The following is a 22,052-nucleotide window of genomic DNA, read 5'->3' on the forward strand; positions in this document are numbered from 1 at the left end:
CTTGCAGGGTAGAGCCTTTCAGAGGTCCTCTGTGGTAGGCGCCTGTCCTGTTCCCTGTTTTCTCCTTACTCCAATATCCATCCTCTTTGCCTTTCTTAAAGCCACTTGAGGTTACAAAGAGCTCTGTTACTGCCCTTGCCTCAGCAGGCTGGTCTCTGAGGTCACTTTACATTCTTCTTCACTTAAGGGAAGTGCATTTCCCCAGAGAGGGCTACAGGAATGGCTGGAATTAACATCTCTAAGAAGCATGGGCTCCTGGGAATTTTATGCTCACATCTCTTGAGGTTGCTTAAAGACATTCTCCAATTTCCCCTCTTCACAGGACAATTAGACAGTAATTGGTTACATCCATAATTTATTTTCTAGTTTCTACTTAAATTTCTTTATACCTTTTATGCAACTTTCATAAACATTTGACTCATACCAACTAGTTGGATAAGAAGAAACATCAACAATTGTGTCACCAACTATACTTGGCACTGAAATCCTAGGTCCGAATGGGCAATCTTTAATTCTTTATTGGCATGCATTAATGATATCTAGTAATGGGCTCTGTTGTGATGTATTCATACATGTACCTAATGCATTTCAACTGGGTTTATGAAGGTTCTTGCCCCTCTTCTACTCTACTTCCACAGGACGCCCTCCTCCTAAACATGTGCCTTTGTGTCACCTGGTGAGTTTCACCTGGGGTCTCTCACACAGGAGCAGGGTGCCGTACCAGAGGCTGCATCACACTCACACACACACACACACACACACACACACACACACACACACACACACGAGCACACACGCACACGCATGCGTGCGCGCGCACACATACACACACACGCACACACATGCACACACAGTCTCCTCCTCTCCTGTCAAACATTAACTGTGTGAACTCTCAGGGAGGCTGTGGCTCCTTGAGCCCCTCCTTCCATGACAAACTGTTGGCAGGCCCAGCCTTGTGCAGGTCTTCCCTGTAAAGGCACTTTGTTTATAATAGGTAATGGAATTTAAAACTAAGAAACTGTAATCCTTTTCCACTCAATGAACACTGAAGCTCAGTCTTCACATTGGCTTGACCTACAAAAATCTTTTATATGTCTTTGGAAGTATAGCTAAATTTAAGAAAACTCTTCATTACAGGAAACAGAATTTCTAAAAGTAAAAAAAACAAAAAAACAAAAAAAAACCCATAAGATTAAAAAAATCTATGTCTAAAAGAGCCTTCAAGGCAGCATTTTTAATATGCATATCTAAGTTCTGCTGCTTTTCAGCTCAAATGTGGCCCAATGGCAAAGGACAAGCCCACTGCCAGGACAGTCTTGGCATTGCTGGAGCCAGTGTCTACTCCCACAGCCTGCTTGCTGAAAAACTGGCAGGAAGCAGACAGCATTCCTACCACACTGGCAAGAAATGCGTGCCATTTTGTATGTTAGGATAACGTGGGCACTGCACATCCTTTTGGAGCGGCCTGCAGAGTAAATGGCATCTTGCGCTGTGCAAGCTAATGTGAACGACCCAAGAAGACATGCGACCACACAGATCCAAGTGACTCTGTCCCCACCTCGTGCTACTTTCCCTTTGGCACTGTGTGGCTTGGTCTGATAACTGCTTCATCAAACGGTGCTTAAGACAGCACTGGATTCTCCAGTCATTGAGCATAACCAGGGGGGCACCACACTGATGTGGACCTCACTGGAAAGGAACCAACTGTCACAAAGCCAGAACAGGAGGCTGCACAGCACTATCCCAGAACAAACTGAAGAAACAAAAACTGATGGCACGGGAATAAATTCATCATAAAACAAATGCAGATAAATGTGTGTGTGTGTGTGTGTGTGAGAGAGAGAGAGAGAGAAAGAGAGAGAGAGAGAGTAATGAGAGAGAGAATACTGGATTTATCACAACCACTGTAGTGGAGAGTGCATGTTAGAAATCTGCAGACCTTTAATTGACTTGTCTATCCCTAAAATGGGTGTTTGTAAGCATCAAATGAGTTAATACAAATTGTCTAAGAAAGCACCTGTGTGCCACAGGCATGGGGTTTTCATGGATATGGTGGTCGATTAATGCAGCTAGAAGAGAGCACAGCTTCTGTCCTGACATACATGGAGAAGTACGTGACTGAAACTGCTCTTAGATCATTATCAGCTGGTGCTGTCACACTTTCTAACCTCTAAGAAAAACCACCTGTTGTTGCGTGCCTTTTCCTGATGAGAACATCTGTTCATTTTAGACACGAAACTAAAGCCAGATCAAAGACACAGCACCTAGGCTCAGCGCAGAGAGCCAGTGGGTTTATTGGAGTTACTTCAGGAGCACTGGCGAGTTCATAGACAGTGCATCACCACAAAGCCCACGTCAGCATGGGCGAGCACTGGGGAGGCCACATCCTTGGAGCCCCCAGCACACCTTGCAAGCAGCTGAGCCATCCCGTGAGAGTGTCTCTTCTCCCAGCAACTATTACAGTTCAGCTGTAGGAAGGGGTCTTGAAATCTTGTGAACTTGAAGAGCTTCTTAAGATGTTGCTTTGTTTTCTCTCCAGGTGGGGACGTTTTCAGTTGAGAGGAGAGAGCTACACACTTGCTGAAGGCCATGTGGTCAAAACCACCAAGATTCTGACCTCCCACAGGCCCCCACTCTGCTGGAGTGTGGCTACTGAACTGGTCATAGTTTGCTCCACTGAAAGTAGAGGAGTTCTCCAATCGTCCGGAAGCACCGTCGTTCTGTCCGTCTGCCGTTGCTTTGAGATGCACTGTCGTCCCTCTCAATACATCTCCATGTAGTTCACTTGGCCTGTGGGATAAGCTGCCTTCCATGTTCTCGTGGTCTTTGAGAAAACCTTAAGACTGAAGGATTCTGGCGATAGCCCATCAGAAGTGTGGGTATGCTAGCTGTGTTCTCTGAAGTCTCTCATCCCTGGGCTGGTCCGCATAGGCCCAAGTCCTTTTGCTGTCCTCATATGTTAACTTATTAATATTCTATCCTTATTCCCACTGTCAGCTACATGTTACTCAAACGGTGGAAGGCACCAGGCATTTCGAGCTTAAATTTCTTGGTACACCCATTAGCAACTGAAAGCAACTCAAAGAAGTGTTCCATTTGACATAGCATGATAATTAGCTTGTCAACTAAATTTAGAACAAACAAAGTATTCTATTTGGAAGAAAATATTTCTAAATAGCTTCTTGAATGATTTTAAACTTGCCCTCCACCTGAAACTAAATGCTAAAAACTGATAGATTGTCAATACTTTAGAGTGGCTGAGGCTTGCATGTAGGAGATAGCGTGGCAGTGCTTTTCTGGTGGGTGGTGTGTGATAAAGGCTGTTCACAGCCCACTCATTAGTTAACTCTTTAAAGTTCCTTGCATTCATATGCACCTCACCATTTCTTGTTGACCATGTTAAAGGTTGGCAATGGGAGAAAAGATGCCATTTTGGGCTAAGAACATGATGCTGCTGTATGATGCCACCCCTGGGGGTGGACAGGAAGTCCCTCCGCCACAGGTGGACTTAATTCTGGGGAGAGAGGCTTAGTTTCCTTTTCCTCTCACGGAGTGGTCTAAGCCTCATTCAGAGCAGTTCATTTGGATGTCCCTGTCCCTCTTGGTATGTTTGTCTTTTAAATTTAACTGTGTTCCTGATCACCAGAAAGGAAAAACAAAACGTTCTTAGAATACAAAAGCAGCAGAGCTTGCTGTATTTAATCTTTGACCAGAGTAGCCTGAAGTGCCATTTTGCTTTCTATGTAAACACAGCATTGAGTAAACTGTAAAACAGCAGCACTGACAAAGATCTATGTAGCTACTTTTCTTATGGGCGACTTGTGACTTTGGACCAAGCTTTATGTACAATTAGCAGGAACACCAGTTATGGTTCCACAGATCTCACTTGCATTTGAACTTGGGCTTTACCCAGAAACCTATGAACTACTAGTAGTCATTCCTACTTCTCACACTCAGAAAGCATACAAATATTTTAAACCTTGCCTTTTTCTGTTGACGGATCTCTGAAAAACGGGGCTAACCTGGATAAAAATCAGATGCGGTGTACCCCAATTTTCTAATGTGGCTTTAAATAACTCCCAAATGGTGACCTCAGGTCAGGCCCTGGTGGGGGAGGGAGGCAGTGAGTTCAAGGCTCCCAGGACTGCACAGTGATTCAAAGACAGCCTAGGAAACTTGTTGAGATTCATCTCAGAATAAAGAGGCCCAGGAATATGGTTTGGTGGGATGGCACCTCACCTGTGTGATCTCTGCAGTTCATACATGAATGCCCCTAACATCACGTTTAAATTACGTAATAGATCATCTGGAGACTCAGAGCAGCCCCTCAACCATTTCACGAGAGTCATCTTCCCACACAGGTCGACACACCCACTGCTATGCCTCTGCAACATATCTTCTACAACCCTATTTTAAAAATAGATAAATGAACTGTTCAACCACTGTGCTACTTAGCCCTAACTGTGAGGTCCTAGCTTGACTCATCTTTTCTGAAAGTCCTGAGCTCAAGGCTGCCAGCTTTACTTTAACTCGCATGCAGACTACAGCCTCTAAATCTAAGGACTTCCACCTAAGCTGAAATTCCATCCCTGCTTTTTAGTTTTGTACTGTTAGGCTAACTACTCGAAGCAGTTTAAAGATTTATTGAGCTGTTTCCAGGGTTTCAGTCCATAACAAGCTGTCTCTATTGCTACAGGCCTGGTGTGGCCAGGCAGTGTGATGGTAGCATGGCATGGGGGAGACAGAGCTCCAGGAATCAGGGAGAGGTGCACGGAAGGTGCCTGCTCCACTGCGACCTGCTTCCAGCCAGGTCCTCACTCATCCCTCCACACCATAATCCTACTAAATACAACCCCATCAATGGATCAGCCCACTGATTAGGTCAAAGCCCTCAGGATCCTGGGGCTCTCCCAGTGGCTGGACCCACCAAGTCTTCAACACAAGAGCCTTGGTGGGAATACTGTCTTCAAGCCCTAACACTGAGGAGATGGTTACAGGGAGACAAAGAATTCCATTAACTTCTAAAAATCCCCTTTCCATTTCTTCTTTCTCTTTTGAATGACCCGGTAAATAAAGGCCAATTTAAATAGGAGGAGGAAAATGGTGAATGTAGACACCAGATACATGTAGAAAAACCTGCTGCAGCTCTAGCTTTGGTAGTATCTTTGCTGAGGGGTTGGGAGAGCACAGCCAGAAGTGCTTTTTCCTGGCCTGTATGTAAGTGTTCTCAGATGGGAGCTGTGTCATACCGTGATGGTGCCATTTACCATGAGCAGCACGTGTGCTCTGCAGCTACAGGTTCTTATGATTAACACTTACATGTGAGAACAGCTTTTTTGCATTATGCAGTTTTGACATTGGCTCCTCCAGGTCCTGGAAGGCATGGGGGACTCATGTCTTTTTTGTTTAAAGTTGGTGCTATCACTCCTAGCAGGTGTTTGGCCATGTATTTTTATTTTTTAAAAGGTAATGCTTTTAGGCAAGTACACACCTTTAAACAGAATCTGTTAAGTTAGTTAGTTCTTAAATGCTTTCTCTGTCCAGTACAATTGTGGGACTTCTGAATCCATTAGAGATGCTGACAGCCGCCTTCAACTTAGCAGAGGTGTAATAGACGCTTTGGTGTCTTTTAAAACTCAGTTATGTTCTGTAAATATGTTTTGTTTTAATCCCAAGAGTATGATTTTAGTTTGGGCTTTAGTTTGTCCACAGCTGACAACTGCCTCCTGCGGGGCGTGGTCTCTGCCAGCTGATAATGCACAGCACTGAGAGGGGTGTGGTCTAGGACGCCCAAAGATATAAATAAATAGCCCAGAGACAAAAAGTTCGTCAGTTTGGAAAGACTGGAAATGGCCAGTGTGGTGGCTTGGAGGAGGAAGACAGAGGACACCGCTGGCTGTGTTTGCTGATGATGGAGACTGGTGTAGCCCCAAAGATCCCAGGTACCTAAACAGCCAAAAGTGAAGGGAGCTGTGGCCTCTCTCCCCACTAACCTCTCTCTTACCTGGGGTTAAAGAGTTGGACGAGAGGTGAAGGCCTAAATACCCAAAATAAAGTGAGTTTAAAAGAGAGCGCAGCAGGTGGCACTCACATGGTTGGTGAGAAAGAGTTAAAATAGATAAGGGCTGACGAGTGACACAGATGCGGCTAAGGGAGAATGGGGAACTGGGTTTCCAATGCCGCTCAGGAGAGACAGTTATGAAGGAATGAATATACTACTTCAAGATGTCAGCAGAAAGTGTGCAGCAGCAGCTGCCACTGGGCTCTCTTCCACATTGCTCCCAGGGATTTTCAATATTGCCTTGTCTTCTTCCTATATTCTATTTTTAAAAAGATTGGAAGAATGACTGAAAAAGTACAAAGTGTAGAAAAGTTATGAGTGGATATGAAGGGGTTTGAGAGAAGAATGGAGAAGATAAAACAAAACAAAACAAAAAAACCTGAAAGTGTCAAGGTGTTGAGAGCACCTGCATGCAGCGGGGAAGGGGAAAAGCCTGGAAGCCATTTGGGCCAACAGAGCTCTGGAGCCAAATGTGTAGTTAGAGGAGTTGCCGTCCCATGCCTGCTGCTGATGGTGGCGAGGCTTCCGACGAGTCACGGCATCCAATAGAAATGCTATTGGATTATGCAAAATAGACTTATTCCCAAAGATTGGAAGGGACTGGTGCCGGCTACGCTATAGGCTGGTTGGCAATCACAATGGTTATTGTGGTGGAGGAACGAAGCCTCAAAAATAGAACAACAGAATATAATGGGGATGAATGTTAAGGATCAATTGCTTAGTAAAGGGCGTTAGACTGACTTATGAGAACAAATCTGATCTGATGATGTTAATTGAATAATGTTGTGTTGCAGCTCTAAGAGCTTGGGCTATGGTTGAGAAGCCCAGGGAAAACATCTACCTCATTTGCTAAAGTAGTACAAGGTCCTAGAGAAGCCTTCACTGCCTTCTTACAGAGATTGGGTTTAGCTGTGAATAGAGGCCTATCAGACCCTGAGGCCAGATAGGCATTGAAAAAGGTCTTGCCATATGAGAATGCAATGTCAGAGCACTTAGACCATTAAAAGCACAAGCAGCCCCAAGAGATGAATGGGTTAGAGAGACTGACCCTGGCTCTCAGGAGCATCATGCCAGTATCACAGAACAAAGTGTAGCTAGAAGTCACAAAGATCAAAATGCCCAGTGCTTTAACTGTGGCGAATTTGGCCAAATCCAAAGAAACTGTAAGGCTTAAAACTTCAGAGTTCAAAGTGGCAAGTGTGCTAACTCAGAAAAATACGGTAATTTCACTCATAGCCGTGAACAAGCACCTTCGGTCCAAAATAGAATGCCCCAATTCCCTGGAATTTGTAGGTGTTATAAGGGAAAGCACTGGACTAATGAGTGTATATCTAGATGAGATTTAGAGGGTAGCCTCTTGCCACCATTAAATGAATTTGGGGGCAGGGGCTGTCAGCTTGTGTACCCCCAGCAAAAAAATAACCTTTTTTCATTGGTCAGCTAGGAGATGACAAGCGGGAAGGAAGATCAGAACGAAATATTGCTGATGGCATACATTGCTACTGAAGGTAGCACTGCTTTGGATCTGGTCAGACTATCCCAAAAAGTTAAATGTTACAAAATAACCATGTTTATGGTCCTTTGCCTTCAGGAATGTAGGAATAATCTTAGAAAGAAGTGAATTAGCTTCTCGAGGATTTATTGTGCATCCAGGTATTGTAGATGGGGATTGCAAGAAATAAATTTAAATCATGGCATATGTAAAAAAAGGAGATGAAAATCATGCAAGGGATAGAATTGCTCAGCTGTTACTGTTTCTTTACATAAAGTCAAGGTTGCTCCAGTAGAAAGAACAGATGCACCTGGGAGTTTCTGGCAGGTGTTTCTGGCAAATAGTGGTTAATGATCAGAGACCCAGATTAATGGTGCAAGTGCATTGTGTTGAAATAGGAGGTTTGGTAGATACTGGAGCTGACATCAGTATCCTCTTCCAAAAGTCTCGGAATCCAGATTGGTTAACTTCGGAAGGTTTATACACAATTTTATAGGAATTGGTAAATTATTTTAAATAAGACAAAGTGTATAATGCATTAAATGTGTGGGACAGAAAGGGCAAACAGGGAAGTTGAGACCTCATGTGGCTGACATACCCATAAACATAGGGAAGGGATCTTTTACAATAATGTGGTACTTAATATTCTTGCAATCTCAGAGACAGCCAATGACACCATCGGTGAAATGGTAAATGCTCCTGGGAAAGATATTGATACTTGTAATCAGAATCACAAGCTGTTCCTACTGTCCAAGCACAGGACATCACAGGAACTGAGTTTCTAAACTTATAGGAGAGGCCACTACTGAAATACAACAGCCCTACCCCTAAAATAAATTTTAAACATACCTCTGTGGCAAGAGTAGTGGCCCATAATAAAAGGAAAATTGCAGGCACTTGAACAACTGGTACAAGAACATGTGGAGGCTCAACAGAGTTGTCTACCAGCCCATGGAATTCCCGTGTTTGTTGTAAAAAAGAAATCAGGAAAATGGAGGATGATAATGGATTTAAAAGTAGTGAATTGAGTAATTCAACCAATGGGTTCATTACATGGAATTCCTTTACCTTCTTTGTTAACTAGGTCATGGCCTATAATAGTAATTGATTTAAAAGATTGGTTTTTGTTTGTTTGTTTTCACAATACCCTTTTCATGAGCAGGACAGGGAAAGATTTGCTTTCTCATTACCCACTTTTAACAATGGTGGTCCAATAAAGAGACACCCCTGGAGGTACATCTACAGGGAATGTTAAATAGTCCAACTTTCTGTCAATATTTTGTGCAACAGCCACTAAAAATAATATGTAGGTGATTTCCTCAATCTTTTATTTATCATTACATGGATGATATTTCTGTTGGCTGATTCTGATGAAGATACTTTAGAGAAAATGTTTAAGGAAACAAAAAGAATTCTGCCATGCTGGGTTTACAGACAGTTCTAAAATAAGTCAACATAAATTTTGATCACAAAAGGTACATCTGTAGGGATCAATCAAACACTTAATGGTTTTCAAAAATTAATGGGTGATATTAACTGGTTGAGGCCTACAAATGAATTAAGTACTTATGAGTTGTTTCAAACATTACAAAAAGATCCAGACTTAAACAGTCCAAGACGTTTAGCAGCTAACGCAGAAAGACTAACTTCTGGTAGAACAAGACTGTAGGACGCACATGTTGGATTGAACTGGTCCTAAACCTGATTGTATTTTGGTCATTTTGTCTTCAGCTTAGTCTCCTACTGGGCTCATTATGCAAAGGGAAGACAGTATTATGGAATGCATTTTCTTAGCACATAAAGCAAAAAATTGAAGACATACATAGAAAAGATTTCTAAATTATAAAAGGTAGATCTGGTCAAAATTGTGCCTCTTATTAATACTGAGATTATATCATTGAAGACTGGCAAAGAGCTTGTAGTAAATACTTGGGAGAAATTAATAACAAATACCCTCAAAGCAAACATACACAGCTTATTGTATATAAAGGGAACACCAACTCCAGAGTCACTAACATTCTATACTGATGTAAACAAGATAGCAATGACAGGTTATAAATCAGACAAAATAAGCAAGGTGATCCAAAGCCCATATTCTTCAGTTCAAGTATCAGAACTGTATGCAATCTTTATGGTATTACTAGATTTTGCGGAATCTCTTAATATGTTTAACGGACTCTCAATATGTACAGAGTTGTTTTGTATATAGAAACTGAATTTATTCCTGATAACTCAGAATTAACTGTTCTTTATGCAATTGCAACAGACCATCAGAAGTAGAAACTATCCATTGCTCATATTCGGTCTCAAACAGGTTTGCCAGGTCTCTTGGCACAAGGAAATTGATCAATTACTAATAGGAAATATGTTGGAAGTCTCAAAATTTCATGAAAAATGGCATGTTAACAGTAAAGGTTTAAAGAAAAAACTTTCTATCTCTTGGCAACAAGTCAAAGGCGGGGGTGGGGGGGGGGGGGAGATGTCCTGTATTCTCTGTATGACCAAACTCCATTACCTGGTTTCTTTAAAAACTGTTATGTTATGTAAACATGTTTTTGTTTTAATCCCAAGTGTGGGGTTTTAGTTTGGGAATTGCCTCCTGTGGATGTGGTCTCTGCCAGCCGGTACTGGCTTGCCCAGTGCACAGAGCAGGACTCTGGAGGCCAGAAAGAGGTGTGGCAGTTTGGAGAGACCAGAGATGGATGGTGTGGTGGCTTGGAGGAGACAGCCAGAGAGAGGCCTTTGTGGCCCAGTGGCTTGGAGGAGATAGAGGAGGTGAGACCGCTTGCTCAGTTTGCTGTTGACGGAGATTGGTATAGCCCCAAAGAACCTATAGACCCCAAACAGCTAATGGTCAGCAAGTCTGACAGTGCTTGAGCCAGAGACACAGAAGGGTGCTGCGCACACAACCCCTACCTCCTGTCCTTAAGGTTTTCATTAATTAATAAAGACCAAGACTGCATAGAAACCATGCATGGTCTCTCTGGAAGCTCCTGGCTTCTTGTATCTAAAAACTAGCCTTTCAAAAGCTAAGCAGCCTGGTAAAATAGCATGGCCTTTGGGTATAGAAAGATGACTGGAAGTTCCCCAGAAGCAGAGTAAGTCTACACGTCTTTCCATTTGAGGTTTGTTGTTTTATACAAACTGTTTCTTCAGCTAGGCAGAAACCTGTCTGCGCACACAGCCAACTGCTTCCTGACATTGCACAGATCTGGATTTCTGGAGACCTTCCCCATGAATGAGTGGCTTGGACGATGTGGCATAAATGAGGCAACTGGAAAGTTAGAGATGTTAAATACTCATCGAGTGTTAACCCGAGGAAGCCAATGCCATTCCAACATCAAGCAGTTCTTTACTCTTGAAGAAGCTAAAGACTGTGGGCACATAAGGTCCACAGCCCTGTGAAACCCCAGAAAGCATCAGAAGGCCACCAGCCCAGTAAGACACTTTCTAGCCCAGGGGGCTAATGTCTTCTATAAAATGCCCAGTGTTGCCACCTACAGTTTAAAATGAAATCTGGCATCTAACTTAACCTTACTCCAATCACATTTCAAAGGATAAAGACACATGTGGGAAGCAAGAATAATCAGTCTACTTTAAAAGCTAGAATCAAGCAGTTGGAAGAGTCATGCTAACAGTGGAGAATCAGTGTGTTTGGCCATTTGAAATGTGTAAGTGATTACAGACACCACCGAGATAGACATGGTAAGCAGGCACTGCTTATTTAATAATAAGTACAGAATGTACACACTCTTCTGAAGAGCACTGCTTTATACAGAGTATTTACAGAATGCACAGTGTGATCCAGGGTTATCTATACAGCGCAGACGCCTACAGGAAGACGGCAGCAGTCATGAAGAATAGCCACATGCACTTCAAGAGCCCACTGAAGAGGAAATAGGTATTCCAACATGCATATATTCCCATTTAGTTTGCTTTTCAATTTCTTTGCTTTTCTTTGGACAGTTCTCAGGTTGCCAGCGCCACCAACTGGTGTTAAAGACTGACAATTTGATGAGACCTGATAGGCTAGGGTCAGAAGGGGAGGAGGACCTCCCCTACCAGTGGACTAAGGGAGGGGCATGGGAGAAGGGGGAGATTGTGAGGGAAACAGGTAGGGGGCTACAGCTGGGATACAAAAGGAATAAAGTGTAATAAAAAATCTTGAAAAAGAGATTAGAGTACCAAAGCATGAATGACACTATTTATAAAAAATATACTTAGCATGGCAACATATATCACATAATAATAGTTTCTGTCCCCCCACCAAGTTTTTGCCTATTAGTTTCTTCCCCCCCCCCCCAAGTTTTAGCCTATTTTCTTGTAAAAGTATTTAGAAAACAACCAGCAGCCTGTACAAGAGAATTGAGAAGGCTGACACACTTGGACTCATTTCAGGGCACCAAGCAGGCGCCAGTGAGGCTACTAAGTGCTAAACTCTAACGTACGTCCCTGTTCCCTCATGATCTTCGGATTCCCCCTTTTCCAAGTTAAAGAGATGTGCAGAGCACCATGGAGACACAATCTGCTCACAGTGCTCCCCAGGCAGAGCTCCAGGCCAGGCGGAGGCTCTTGGGCCATCTATCTACCTGTGCAAGAGGATAAGCTCTCTACTTAGCCCAGAAATACCCAGGTGTGGGGCCTGAAGTCTGCCCTGCCATTGTTAAGAGACCACAAGCCCCAAGAAAACTGGACAGCAGTAACCATGACCCCTGCAGAGTGTCTGGCAAGGTGCTTATTATTAGGCAATGTGTTTCTTAGGTTAATAAATACACGCATAGCCTGACTGAGTCACTCTAAGTGGTTATGTGGAAACAACCAAACCGCCAATTGTTCATTTTGTCCAAACTCACCTGTGAGTGAGATGGAACAATGGGAGTAACAAATAATCATTTTCAAATGATCAAATACAACAAATTCCCCCCTGGGGTCTCTGGTTCTTTCTTCCACATATTCAATCAGTGGGACCTCAGAAATCTGTACCAGGAGCTGTTTATAAATCAGTGGAGAAGGTTCTTTCTGATACAGACCCCTTATACATTACTTTGCTCAGTCTTGACCATATCTGAAAGGACACAGGAGAAGCCTAATAAAGAGCTTCCCCAGCTTTTTAAGCTTTAAAGATAGGGAAAAGGCAACAATATGATCAAAGCATGTCTTTTAGTAATTACATTTTTATACTCTATCACATTAAGTTCTCCCAGTACATGGAGGCACGGACATCAACACTAGCTTATCCCATCAGTACCAAGTGTGTACAGACTTTAAAGTACGTAGACAGGCACAGGGTACTGTGGACATGATCACAATGGTCTCCATTATACATTTTTGTGTCTCGGAATTAGAACCCAGTTACTGTAACTCATGAGTCAATTATCAGCTGAGGAACCAGGGAAATGTAGCCACGTTACTGCCTACACCATGCAGACCTTCGGAATGCTACAAGTATGTCTAGGAATAAATGGAAAATAATCCAGAATTTATTGCACTTATCCTCTTATTCTTTATTCTAATAAATTATTAATAAAAAGAGCAAGACATATTATGGCTAATACTTTTTACAACTATTTTAAAAATAAAACCACCTTGAATGCATTTTCACTATGAAGCTAAGAGATAATTTTTGGACAACAATAAATATTCACAAAAAGACATTGTATTGACATCTAGGATTTGGTAAATTACATTTATAATCAATGGTGATTTAAGGAAATGTTAAAACACATTCACAGGGTGCTGACATGATACCGATTAGAGCCCACACAGTTCTACATAAACACAGGCTTCCAAGGCTGGCCTCCAGCTCACTTTGCACTTGAGGCTGCCCTCTCATCTTTCTTTTCCTCCTGAGTGCTGGGATTATGGGCATGTGTTACCATGGCCAGCTACAGACCACACAACTCTTTACAAGCATCTATCCCAAAGCTCAAGTCCCTTAAGAGGGGGGGAAAAAGCCCAAACGCAAAACAGAAGCTTGTTCCAAGGGCTCCAGGGTACAGACAAGTCTGAACACAATGTTTAGTGTTTAGGTTCTGCTAAGTGAGAAGCTATAAACTGGAAAAAAAATTCAATGACAGAAATGTTGATACCACAGTTGGCAACATTTAAGTATACATTTTAAACACTGTAAATACCCAACAAGATACAACAGCTTAGCTCAAAAGCTCCTTTGGCTATTAAGATATAACTGTATAATTTTAAACAATATACTGAAACCTCACATTTGAAGAAACTTTCCCTGTGCTGTGGACCAACATATGAGCCACTGCCTAAGCCCTTATATTCCAAACCTTTACACAGTGTCAGGGAAACGAAGGTTGATCAGAAAGTATGTCAGCTTCAAAGTCTTCATTTATCTGTTCTAATGACTGGCCCATTCCACATTTCAAAATCTAACAAACCCACAGGAAATTCTTCAGTTCACATATTGTTAAAAATCATAGTTTAAGTAACTAAAAATTTCAACCAGTAACTCAATTATAAAAATGTACCTACGACAGGTAAGGACACCTGACAGATTGTGTCTGGCCACCACTAGTCACCAACAGCCAGCTCTCCTGTCTAGGTTGTCACTAAAATCAGAGTTGACTTAAGTACTCACATACATGCTTACGGCACAACTGAAGGCTATTCTGTGATGGGATTTTAAGATGCTGCCTGAGCTGGCTTTGAACTAATGAGCTCAAGAAAGCCTCTTTAGCCTTTGAAGTAGCTAGGACACAGGGGTGACCAATGGGCCATGATCAAAATTGAAAAACTTAATGATCTCTCTAGGTTTCTTTTTGTGTTGCAGAAATAACGAATGGTTGAATGATGATAACCTGTCTTTTCATGAATGCTTTCCAAGGGCTGAAATCACTAAGAGAAGAACTATGGCAAATTTTTGTTTTGTTTGTTAAACCGTGGTACTAATGTTTAGCACTTTCGGGCAATAAGGACATTAAACACTTAGTCAGCGACCAGGCGGCTGAGCTGCCCCGCATAGAAATGAGCCTCGCTGAGCTCACAGTACCAGCACACACACCATCGCACCTGTTCATAAAAGGGCACGTCTACACAGGAAAGCAGAGCAAACTTTTGATTAGTTGACACAAAGCGGGCCTGTTTCAGGACATGGACAGTGGCACCTGCTGCTCTGTGGCTCTTGTCTGTCTACTGGGCAAGAGCTTTGTGTTAGGTTTTCTTCGTCCTCTGTTCCAGTTCATGCTGGTGTTTAATAAGGCGCTCTATTTCTGTTCCAAGTGTTTGCAGGTTTTCCTTTAATAAGTGGGGGGAGGGGGAGAGAAAACAGAAGTACTAAGTATAATACAAAAACCTTTTCAACTACGTTTGCCTAAACTGTGAAACTGAGGTTAGTTCTTGGTCCTGAGATAATTGAGACACGTTTTAGTGAAATAGGCCTGTCCATTTCCAAGTTTTGTTTTGTTTTTTTTTAAAAAACAGGCTCTCTCTGTGTAGTCCTGGAACTTGCTATATAGACAGACCAGGCTAGCCTCAGACTCCCAGAACACCTCCTGCCTCTGATGGGATTAAATGTGTGTGACACACCTGATCCAAAGTTATAATCTTTTCATTGAAGTTACATCAAGTTTTAGTTCATAATGATTACTTAGGTTTAAAACTATTTTTAAAATCTATTACTAGTTACCAATTCATGCATAGCAAAGACAGAAAAGTTGGGTCAGACAAAAGCCACAAAATATACTAAAAATGCTGTAATATTAAAAGGTTATTAATTATAATCATTGGCACAAGCCATCCGCTGTGAAGCCAAGAGTTCACCTCAGTGTCTGTCCAGCAAGAAGCTGACTTTCTCTCTAGGTAGCGTGGAACCCCGTGTTAGAGCAGCAGCCTCGTGCTGCCATGTTTACTGAGTGGTCAATAAATAAGAAACGTAAGTACCTTCAAAGTAATATTTTTTAGCAATGTATCTTCCAAAACAGCCTGTAATTTTCGGTTGATTTCCAAAGAGAGCTCCAGTGTTAGCCCGCTGTCAGCGGGATGGGATGTGTATAAGGACGCCATGATGCCACCGCGTCTACTCAAATGCACTTTGTTAAAATCAGAGGCTTCTGAAGAAAGTGTGCCTGATTCTTCTCGTAAAACGTAACTCTGAATTATTCTGCAAAACAAAATGACACTGTGCTTGCAGAATACAACACTGGGTCTGTAGGAATCAGCGATTCACAAGCATAAAGAAAGTATCCACCTATTAGGCCACTAACTTAGGGCAGCTCAGAACGCTTATCAGATGGGCTGCTAACCTGGCCCGTTTTGTATCATGGTATCTGACGAAATACAAATACAGCTTTTCTGTTTCTTTCTGTACTTGTATGTGAAAATCATTGGTTTGATTTATTAGTATTTTCTATTAAACTATTATTGAACTGTATTCTACCCTTTCTTTTAAAAGTCCACAAGCAGAATTTTCTACAGGTCTAAAATTATTTCAGAGTAACTGTTTAAGAAGGTTAGGAGACGACTTGTAGCATGAAGACAGCTCTTACTAAGCGTGGTGTCTGTGGAGGACTGTGGCGCAGCACAGACTGTGGGTCAGTCAGGCTGCATGTGGAGCTGAGCTGGGGCCTGACCTCACAGGAAAGGGCAGCTCATGCTATAGATACAGTTAACTGATCCGAAAACCCACCCGGCTGCCGAGTGGACTTAAACTGATCAAGCCACTAGTGTCTCACACCAAAAGGAGCTCAATTACTAACCCACTAGATTTTGATCAGTAGGAAACTCTCAAAAATCTATGCATCTTTTAGAGGCATACACTTTTAAAAGCTAAGTACAATTTTTTAATCCAAAGTTATCTCAGTATTAAAAAGCAGAACCACGGCCCTCCACTCTCTCTCCCGATGTCCGCCTGTAAGAAGAGGCTTTGTCTCCTTTCATCCCTGTATCCCCTAACCCTAGAACACAACAGGTAATCCAGAAGATAGAGACCAGGATGCCGTAAGATTACTAAGCCAGGCCCAGCACTGCCGGCCCAGACACTCAGGGAGCTGCTGCAGAAGGGTCACTTGAGCCCAGGAATGCAAGGCCAGCCTCCATAACATGATGAGCCCATGGAAAAGACTGGCTCTTCATCAACTTCTGAGGCCATGCAAATGGCGGTCCTCTGACACGGGTCATGCTACCAGAGTAATACATACTTGGTTTTCTTTCTTATTTCTTCTACCAGCTGTTTGATGTGGTCCTCCATGAATTCAATCTTCTCGTTCTTCCGGGCATGTGATTTCTGCAGTCTCACTATCCTCTCAATCAGCATGGCCTTGTCCACTTCCGGGAAGTTGTCCACAGCAACAGAGGCGCTGGTGTTCTCTGGAGACCGGTCTTCAATACTGCTTCGAGCATTAAGTGACCCTGAAGACAGAAGACCAAGCTCAGACAGTGCGTGTGACCTAGGCCTCCCTCACCTCATCTCCGTCGTTCCTGTAACCCTGTCCAGTATTGGTAAGAGCACAGAGTGGGCTACTTGCAGTCGCCATTCTTTTTTGAAAGCACAGGTGACGTCAGCAGTCAGCAGTGTCAGTTACATTATACAAAACAACAGGAAGGACAACAGAGAAACAAACCTTAAAAAAAAAAAAAAAACAAGAATAGCAAGCCTGAATTAATTCACAAAGTAAATGACAATACTGAGAGGGGTAAAAAGAAAGGGTAGGAGAACCAAAAGGGCTTGGGAGAGGGGAAGGGGGGGCAAGGGAAAAGAGGGAAGGGCATGCTTGCCACCATTCAAATCCTACTCCACCTACCGGTCACTTTATGAAATGGTGTGACTTTGGATACATTATCTGACCCTCAGTGCCTAGGTTATTGCTGCTAAAAATACAAACTTACCTCTCAGGATTGTAATCGCATCTAGACGCCATTACAACAATGCATGTAGGGAGTCTATACCCCCCACACCTAGACTTTGTATTAGTTTTCCACCAGCACCTGTGAGATCAATGTCTGAGCCTCTTCACCTTACAAATTAGGCCTTCAACTGTATTATAGACTTGAAAAAAAATAATAGCGCAAATTAAACAACCCAAATAAAATGGTTTTAGCTGGGACCCAAGATACAGTGTTAATTTGAAACCACGTACTTTCTGTTAACACGTTACTACAGTGACTGCACTGATGCTCTGACCCCAACAAACAATTCTAGATGATCACAGTACAATGATTCTAACAGAAGTGAAAGATCAATGTGGGGACAAAGACAGAGACAGACAGAGAGAAAGAGAATGAATATAGACACACAATTGTCTCCTCCAGATGTGTGAGATCCCCTTCCACATGTTCAACTAACTCCAGAAGGGAAATATTCCTTAAAAGTGTCCACATTAAACATGTACAGCAAACAGTTTAACAACCATGTCCCCAGCGCTAGGGGCTATAAGTGATGTAGAAATAATTTAAAGTCTGTGGGAAGACTGTATAGATTATATGCAGAGACTACACCATCCTACGAAAGATTTCAACAGCTGAGAACTTAAGGATCCCTGAGTGCTCTGGAATCAAACCCCTGCAGATACCAGAGGAGAACTGTTGATCTAAACCTGAAGCTACATAAGCATGACCAAGTGTTAAAATATGGAAGTGAGTCGACACACTGAATCTATATATGATGTGATCTATATTGATACAAATCTAAATTCCAGAAATTAAAAAAGGAAGTGTTGCACAGAATACAAAAGTGCTGGTAAAGAAAATGGGTTGGGAAGTCTCAAGACAGAGCCCAGGACAAACCAGGTATGTTAGCTAAGAGCAGAAGATAAATATTTAATAAGGTACATTTTCTACAATATAATTATATGTAACTTCTATTTTTAAGCCTCAAAATGCAACAAAGCATATAAATAGTTTTTAAAATGAAAGCAATCACCGCCAACAGAGCTCATCTTTACCTGACGAACTAGAGCGGCTTCCCATGCTGCTGACTTCCTTGTCATAGCCTCCATTCTCAGTCTGGTCTAGCTTTTTACGTGCTATGAAAATAAAGAAATGGACACTTGTGACACTTTTAGTGGCCATGCCATCTGACATAAATTGTTAAAGTTACTTGGGCAAAATGACAGAACACAAGACCACGGTCCTTGATCTATATCTTAGAACACAAGTGATGCCACTCATATAAATGACATCTGGAGCTGCAAAGACTCAATAAAAACAAAGCCAACTGAGGGCAGCATTGTTTCCTCATGCGGACTTTAACTTTCAGGCCTGCGGGAGACATAGGCCACCCTCCCAGTATCAGAATCTCTCCCAAACTCGCCTTCAGTGAACGTGTAAGAAACAGGGCTAGAGAGCTGGACCAGAGTCTAAGAGCACTGACTGCTGGTCCAGAAGACCCAGTTCAATTCCCAGCTCCCGCATGGTGGCTCACAGCTGTGTATAACTCCAGTTCCAGAAGATATGATGCCCTCTTCTGGAGTCTATCAGCATCAGGCAAGCATGTGGTGCACAGACAAGAGCAGGCCACCCACCCGCACACATAGACATAGGCAGACCTTTAAAGACTGAATAATTTTGGCAAATAGCTCAATATAGACACAGTAAACAAACCCTCAGTCTTCACTTGCTACGTCCTTCCTACTTTAAACACAAAGAAGTAGGGCATACAGATCAAAAGCTGATGTGCGTAATGCTTTTCACTGTATTCCAACACATGGCACAGATTCTCCAAAACCACTTTGAATTTGTTTTTCTTTTCCAAGACATGGTCTCACTATGTAGCCCTGGCTGTCCTGGAACTCACGACATAGAGCAGGCTGAGCTGGAACTCAGGGACCCGCCTGTTCCTACCTCCTACATCTGGTCATATGTAACCAGCCTTTACCCCACTATACAGCTGAAGATGACCTTGGCCCTCCTGCTGGGACTACAGGCATACATTAGCATACAGATTTATACCAAACTTTAAACAGGAGAAATCTGATTCTAATTCCAGGTATTAATGGCTGTGTCAGCTAGTTGCCTGGTATTCACAGTACTTCCGAGATGTTTCCCAAGATGCAATGACCATTACATGAGTTCAGAAATCACTCACTCACAGGTACATACAGAGGTAAACGTTAAAATGCTTTTTAGATTCTAATTTAAAGGCAGATCTTTCTCATGTTTTTCTAAAACACAAAATAATTTATATTTTAAATATAAAAAAAATACATGAATTTGAGAAAAAAAAACACACAACTTCTACAGGTAGCAGAATGTAAAGTAAAAAGGTTTAGATTCTCCTGATTGGCGAAAGGCATCTTCTGGATTTTCACATTCTGTGGCTTTATGAATAAACAGCCTTTAGCATGGAAAACAGACTCACAGAACTGCAAGTTTATCAATCTCAGTAATTTAATCCATGGATAGTAACACTGTGAAAAAGAACACATAGGCTGGGCAGTGGCACACCCCTTTATTCTTACCCCTGAAGGGGGGGAGGCAGAAGACTAGGTGTGTGAGGTGAGCGGAGAGAAAAGCCAACCAAGCACACAGAGTGTGTGGGAGCATAGAGAGTGCACCTCCTGCACCAGAGCTCTAGCAGACAAGTTCTGGAGGCTAACACAGACAGGAGTACCTTGCTGAAGCTGCTTGCTAAGATCCTTGACATTAGAGGCGTGCTTGCGCCTCTGCGTCACCAACTCGTCTTTCAGCTCTTCCACTTGGGTACGCAAGGCTTTAACTTCTGTCTGGACAGCAGAGAGCTCAGCCTGCAGGGTCTGGACCTCCTCTTTCCGCAGCTCTTCCTCTTTGAGCAATCTGCTTTCCTGAACAGTAAATATGATAAAGATAGAAAGCACTCAGTGTTTAAAAACTCCCATGATCGCTCAGCTTGACATCGTAAAGTGTCAGCAGAAGAGAGTCTTCTGTGACTGTCCTTAGCAGGCTCTGTGGAGCTCCTCCCCATCTTCACCCCGAGGCGAGGAAGTCAGACAACATCAATGGGGGATGCTCTGTGCGGGACACAGCTGCAATCTAAGTCTCTGAATTTCTGGAACTTGAAAAACAAGGCCTCACTGTATTCCCGGTTGGCCTAAGGACTATGTAAACCAGGCTGTGCTTGAACTCAGAGCTCTATCTGCCTATATGCCTTCAGAGCACTGGATTAAAGGCTTGTACCACCATGCACACTTGCCCCACTGGCTCAGAATATTTTTATGAGCAACTAAAGGGTACTTTTATTATGCAGGAATATTAAACCATTTTAAAGTACCAAGAGGCAGGAAGGAAGGAGGGAAGAAGGAAGGGAGGGAGGGAGGGAAGAAGGGAAGAAGGGAGGAAAGGAGGAGAGAGGGAGGAAGGGAGGGAAGGAGGGAGGTAAGGGAGGAAAGAAGGGAGGTAAGGGAGGAAAGAAGGGAGGGAGGGAGTAAGAAAAAGAGAGAGAGAAAAGAAGAAAGGAAGGAAGCAAAAGAAAATGAAGGAAGGAGAAAAGGAAGGAAAGACCTTTAAAAATGGTGACTCCAAGCTAGGCATGGTGGCGCACCACTGTAATCCCAGCACTCTGGGAGGCAGAAGCAGGCAGATCTCTGTAGGCCACCCTGGTCTACAAAGCCAGCCCAGGATAGCCAGGGCTACAAAGAAAAAAACTGTCTCAAAAATACAAAACAAAACAAAAAATGGTGACTCCATTTAGGAATGACAGAAATCATGGTTTCCTTATTTTCAAAAGTGTAATATTCTTTATCATTTTAGAAAAATTTTATTGTATGAATTACATTCAGTAAACAGAAAAACAAAACTTAAAAAAATGAGATGTCACTAAAAGTACATAAGGTTAATTATCACTTACTCTCTGATATTACTAGAGATTCAATCTGTACTTCCTGCTGCGCTGTTCTAAGAAGTACATGTGGGGCTCGACGACTCGGCAGTTAGGAGCACTGGCTGCTCCTCCAGAGGACGGGGTCTGGCCCCGCTGCCGGCCTGGGCACTGCTGCTGTGAGGTGTGGACATACTCACCAGGTCGGCATTAGTCTGTGCCAGGTGCCCGCACTGGCTCTGCAGCTGGCTCTCGCTGAAAGAGAGGCTGTGCACCTGTGACTGCAGAGAGCTGGACTCGGACTGCAGCTGTGCATTCTTGCTGGTGAGCTTCTCTGTGAACAGCAGCAGCTCGGACTCCCTTCTCCTGCTGCCTTCAATGTCCTTCTGCAGGTCAGTAACCAGAGAATTCAGGCTTTCCATTTCTTCCTTCAAACGTTCAATTTCTTGCTTACCACTAAAAAACAGAGTTCATATTTAAGAAAATTGCATAAGCTATTAAAAAGCATTCAATTAATGGTGTGGGGATTTTCATTTCATAGATTGCCCTAGAAAAGAACTTGTAATTGTCCATCCATTCAAACCTTCATGATGGCCTCCTATGTCACAGCCGTCTGTAACTGCAGTTCCAGCTCTCTCTCTCTCTCTCTCTCTCTCTGGCCTCCAATGGCAGCAGGCACACATATTATGCACACATATACGAGCAGGCAAACATCCATACACATACATTCTTAACACTTATAGATGTAT

The 22,052-nt window shown here is 42.8% G+C and overlaps 1 protein-coding gene across 3 annotated transcripts in view; it reads right to left on the minus strand.

The window, feature by feature from the left end:
- Ccdc186 (coiled-coil domain containing 186) overlaps positions 1 to 22,052 on the minus strand; it is a 46,013-nt gene that overhangs the window by 3,760 nt on the left and 20,201 nt on the right. For 2 of the 3 annotated variants that reach the window (XM_055629972.1, XM_055629973.1), the window contains exons 11-14: positions 21,504 to 21,759; positions 20,122 to 20,311; positions 18,455 to 18,535; positions 16,712 to 16,922 (exon numbers count right to left, since the gene is read on the minus strand). In XM_055629972.1, the coding sequence (XP_055485947.1) occupies positions 16,712 to 16,922; positions 18,455 to 18,535; positions 20,122 to 20,311; positions 21,504 to 21,759 (738 nt within the window). Of the gene's footprint in view, positions 1 to 11,252; positions 14,811 to 15,455; positions 15,676 to 16,711; positions 16,923 to 18,454; positions 18,536 to 20,121; positions 20,312 to 21,503; positions 21,760 to 22,052 lie in introns of those variants that run through there. The other variant, XM_055629971.1, reaches the window with a different exon arrangement.

The sequence above is a fragment of the Psammomys obesus genome, unplaced genomic scaffold, assembly GCF_907164565.1.
Source record: "Psammomys obesus unplaced genomic scaffold, mPsaObe1.curated_primary_1811, whole genome shotgun sequence".
In the NCBI taxonomy this organism is placed as follows: Eukaryota; Metazoa; Chordata; class Mammalia; order Rodentia; family Muridae; genus Psammomys; species Psammomys obesus.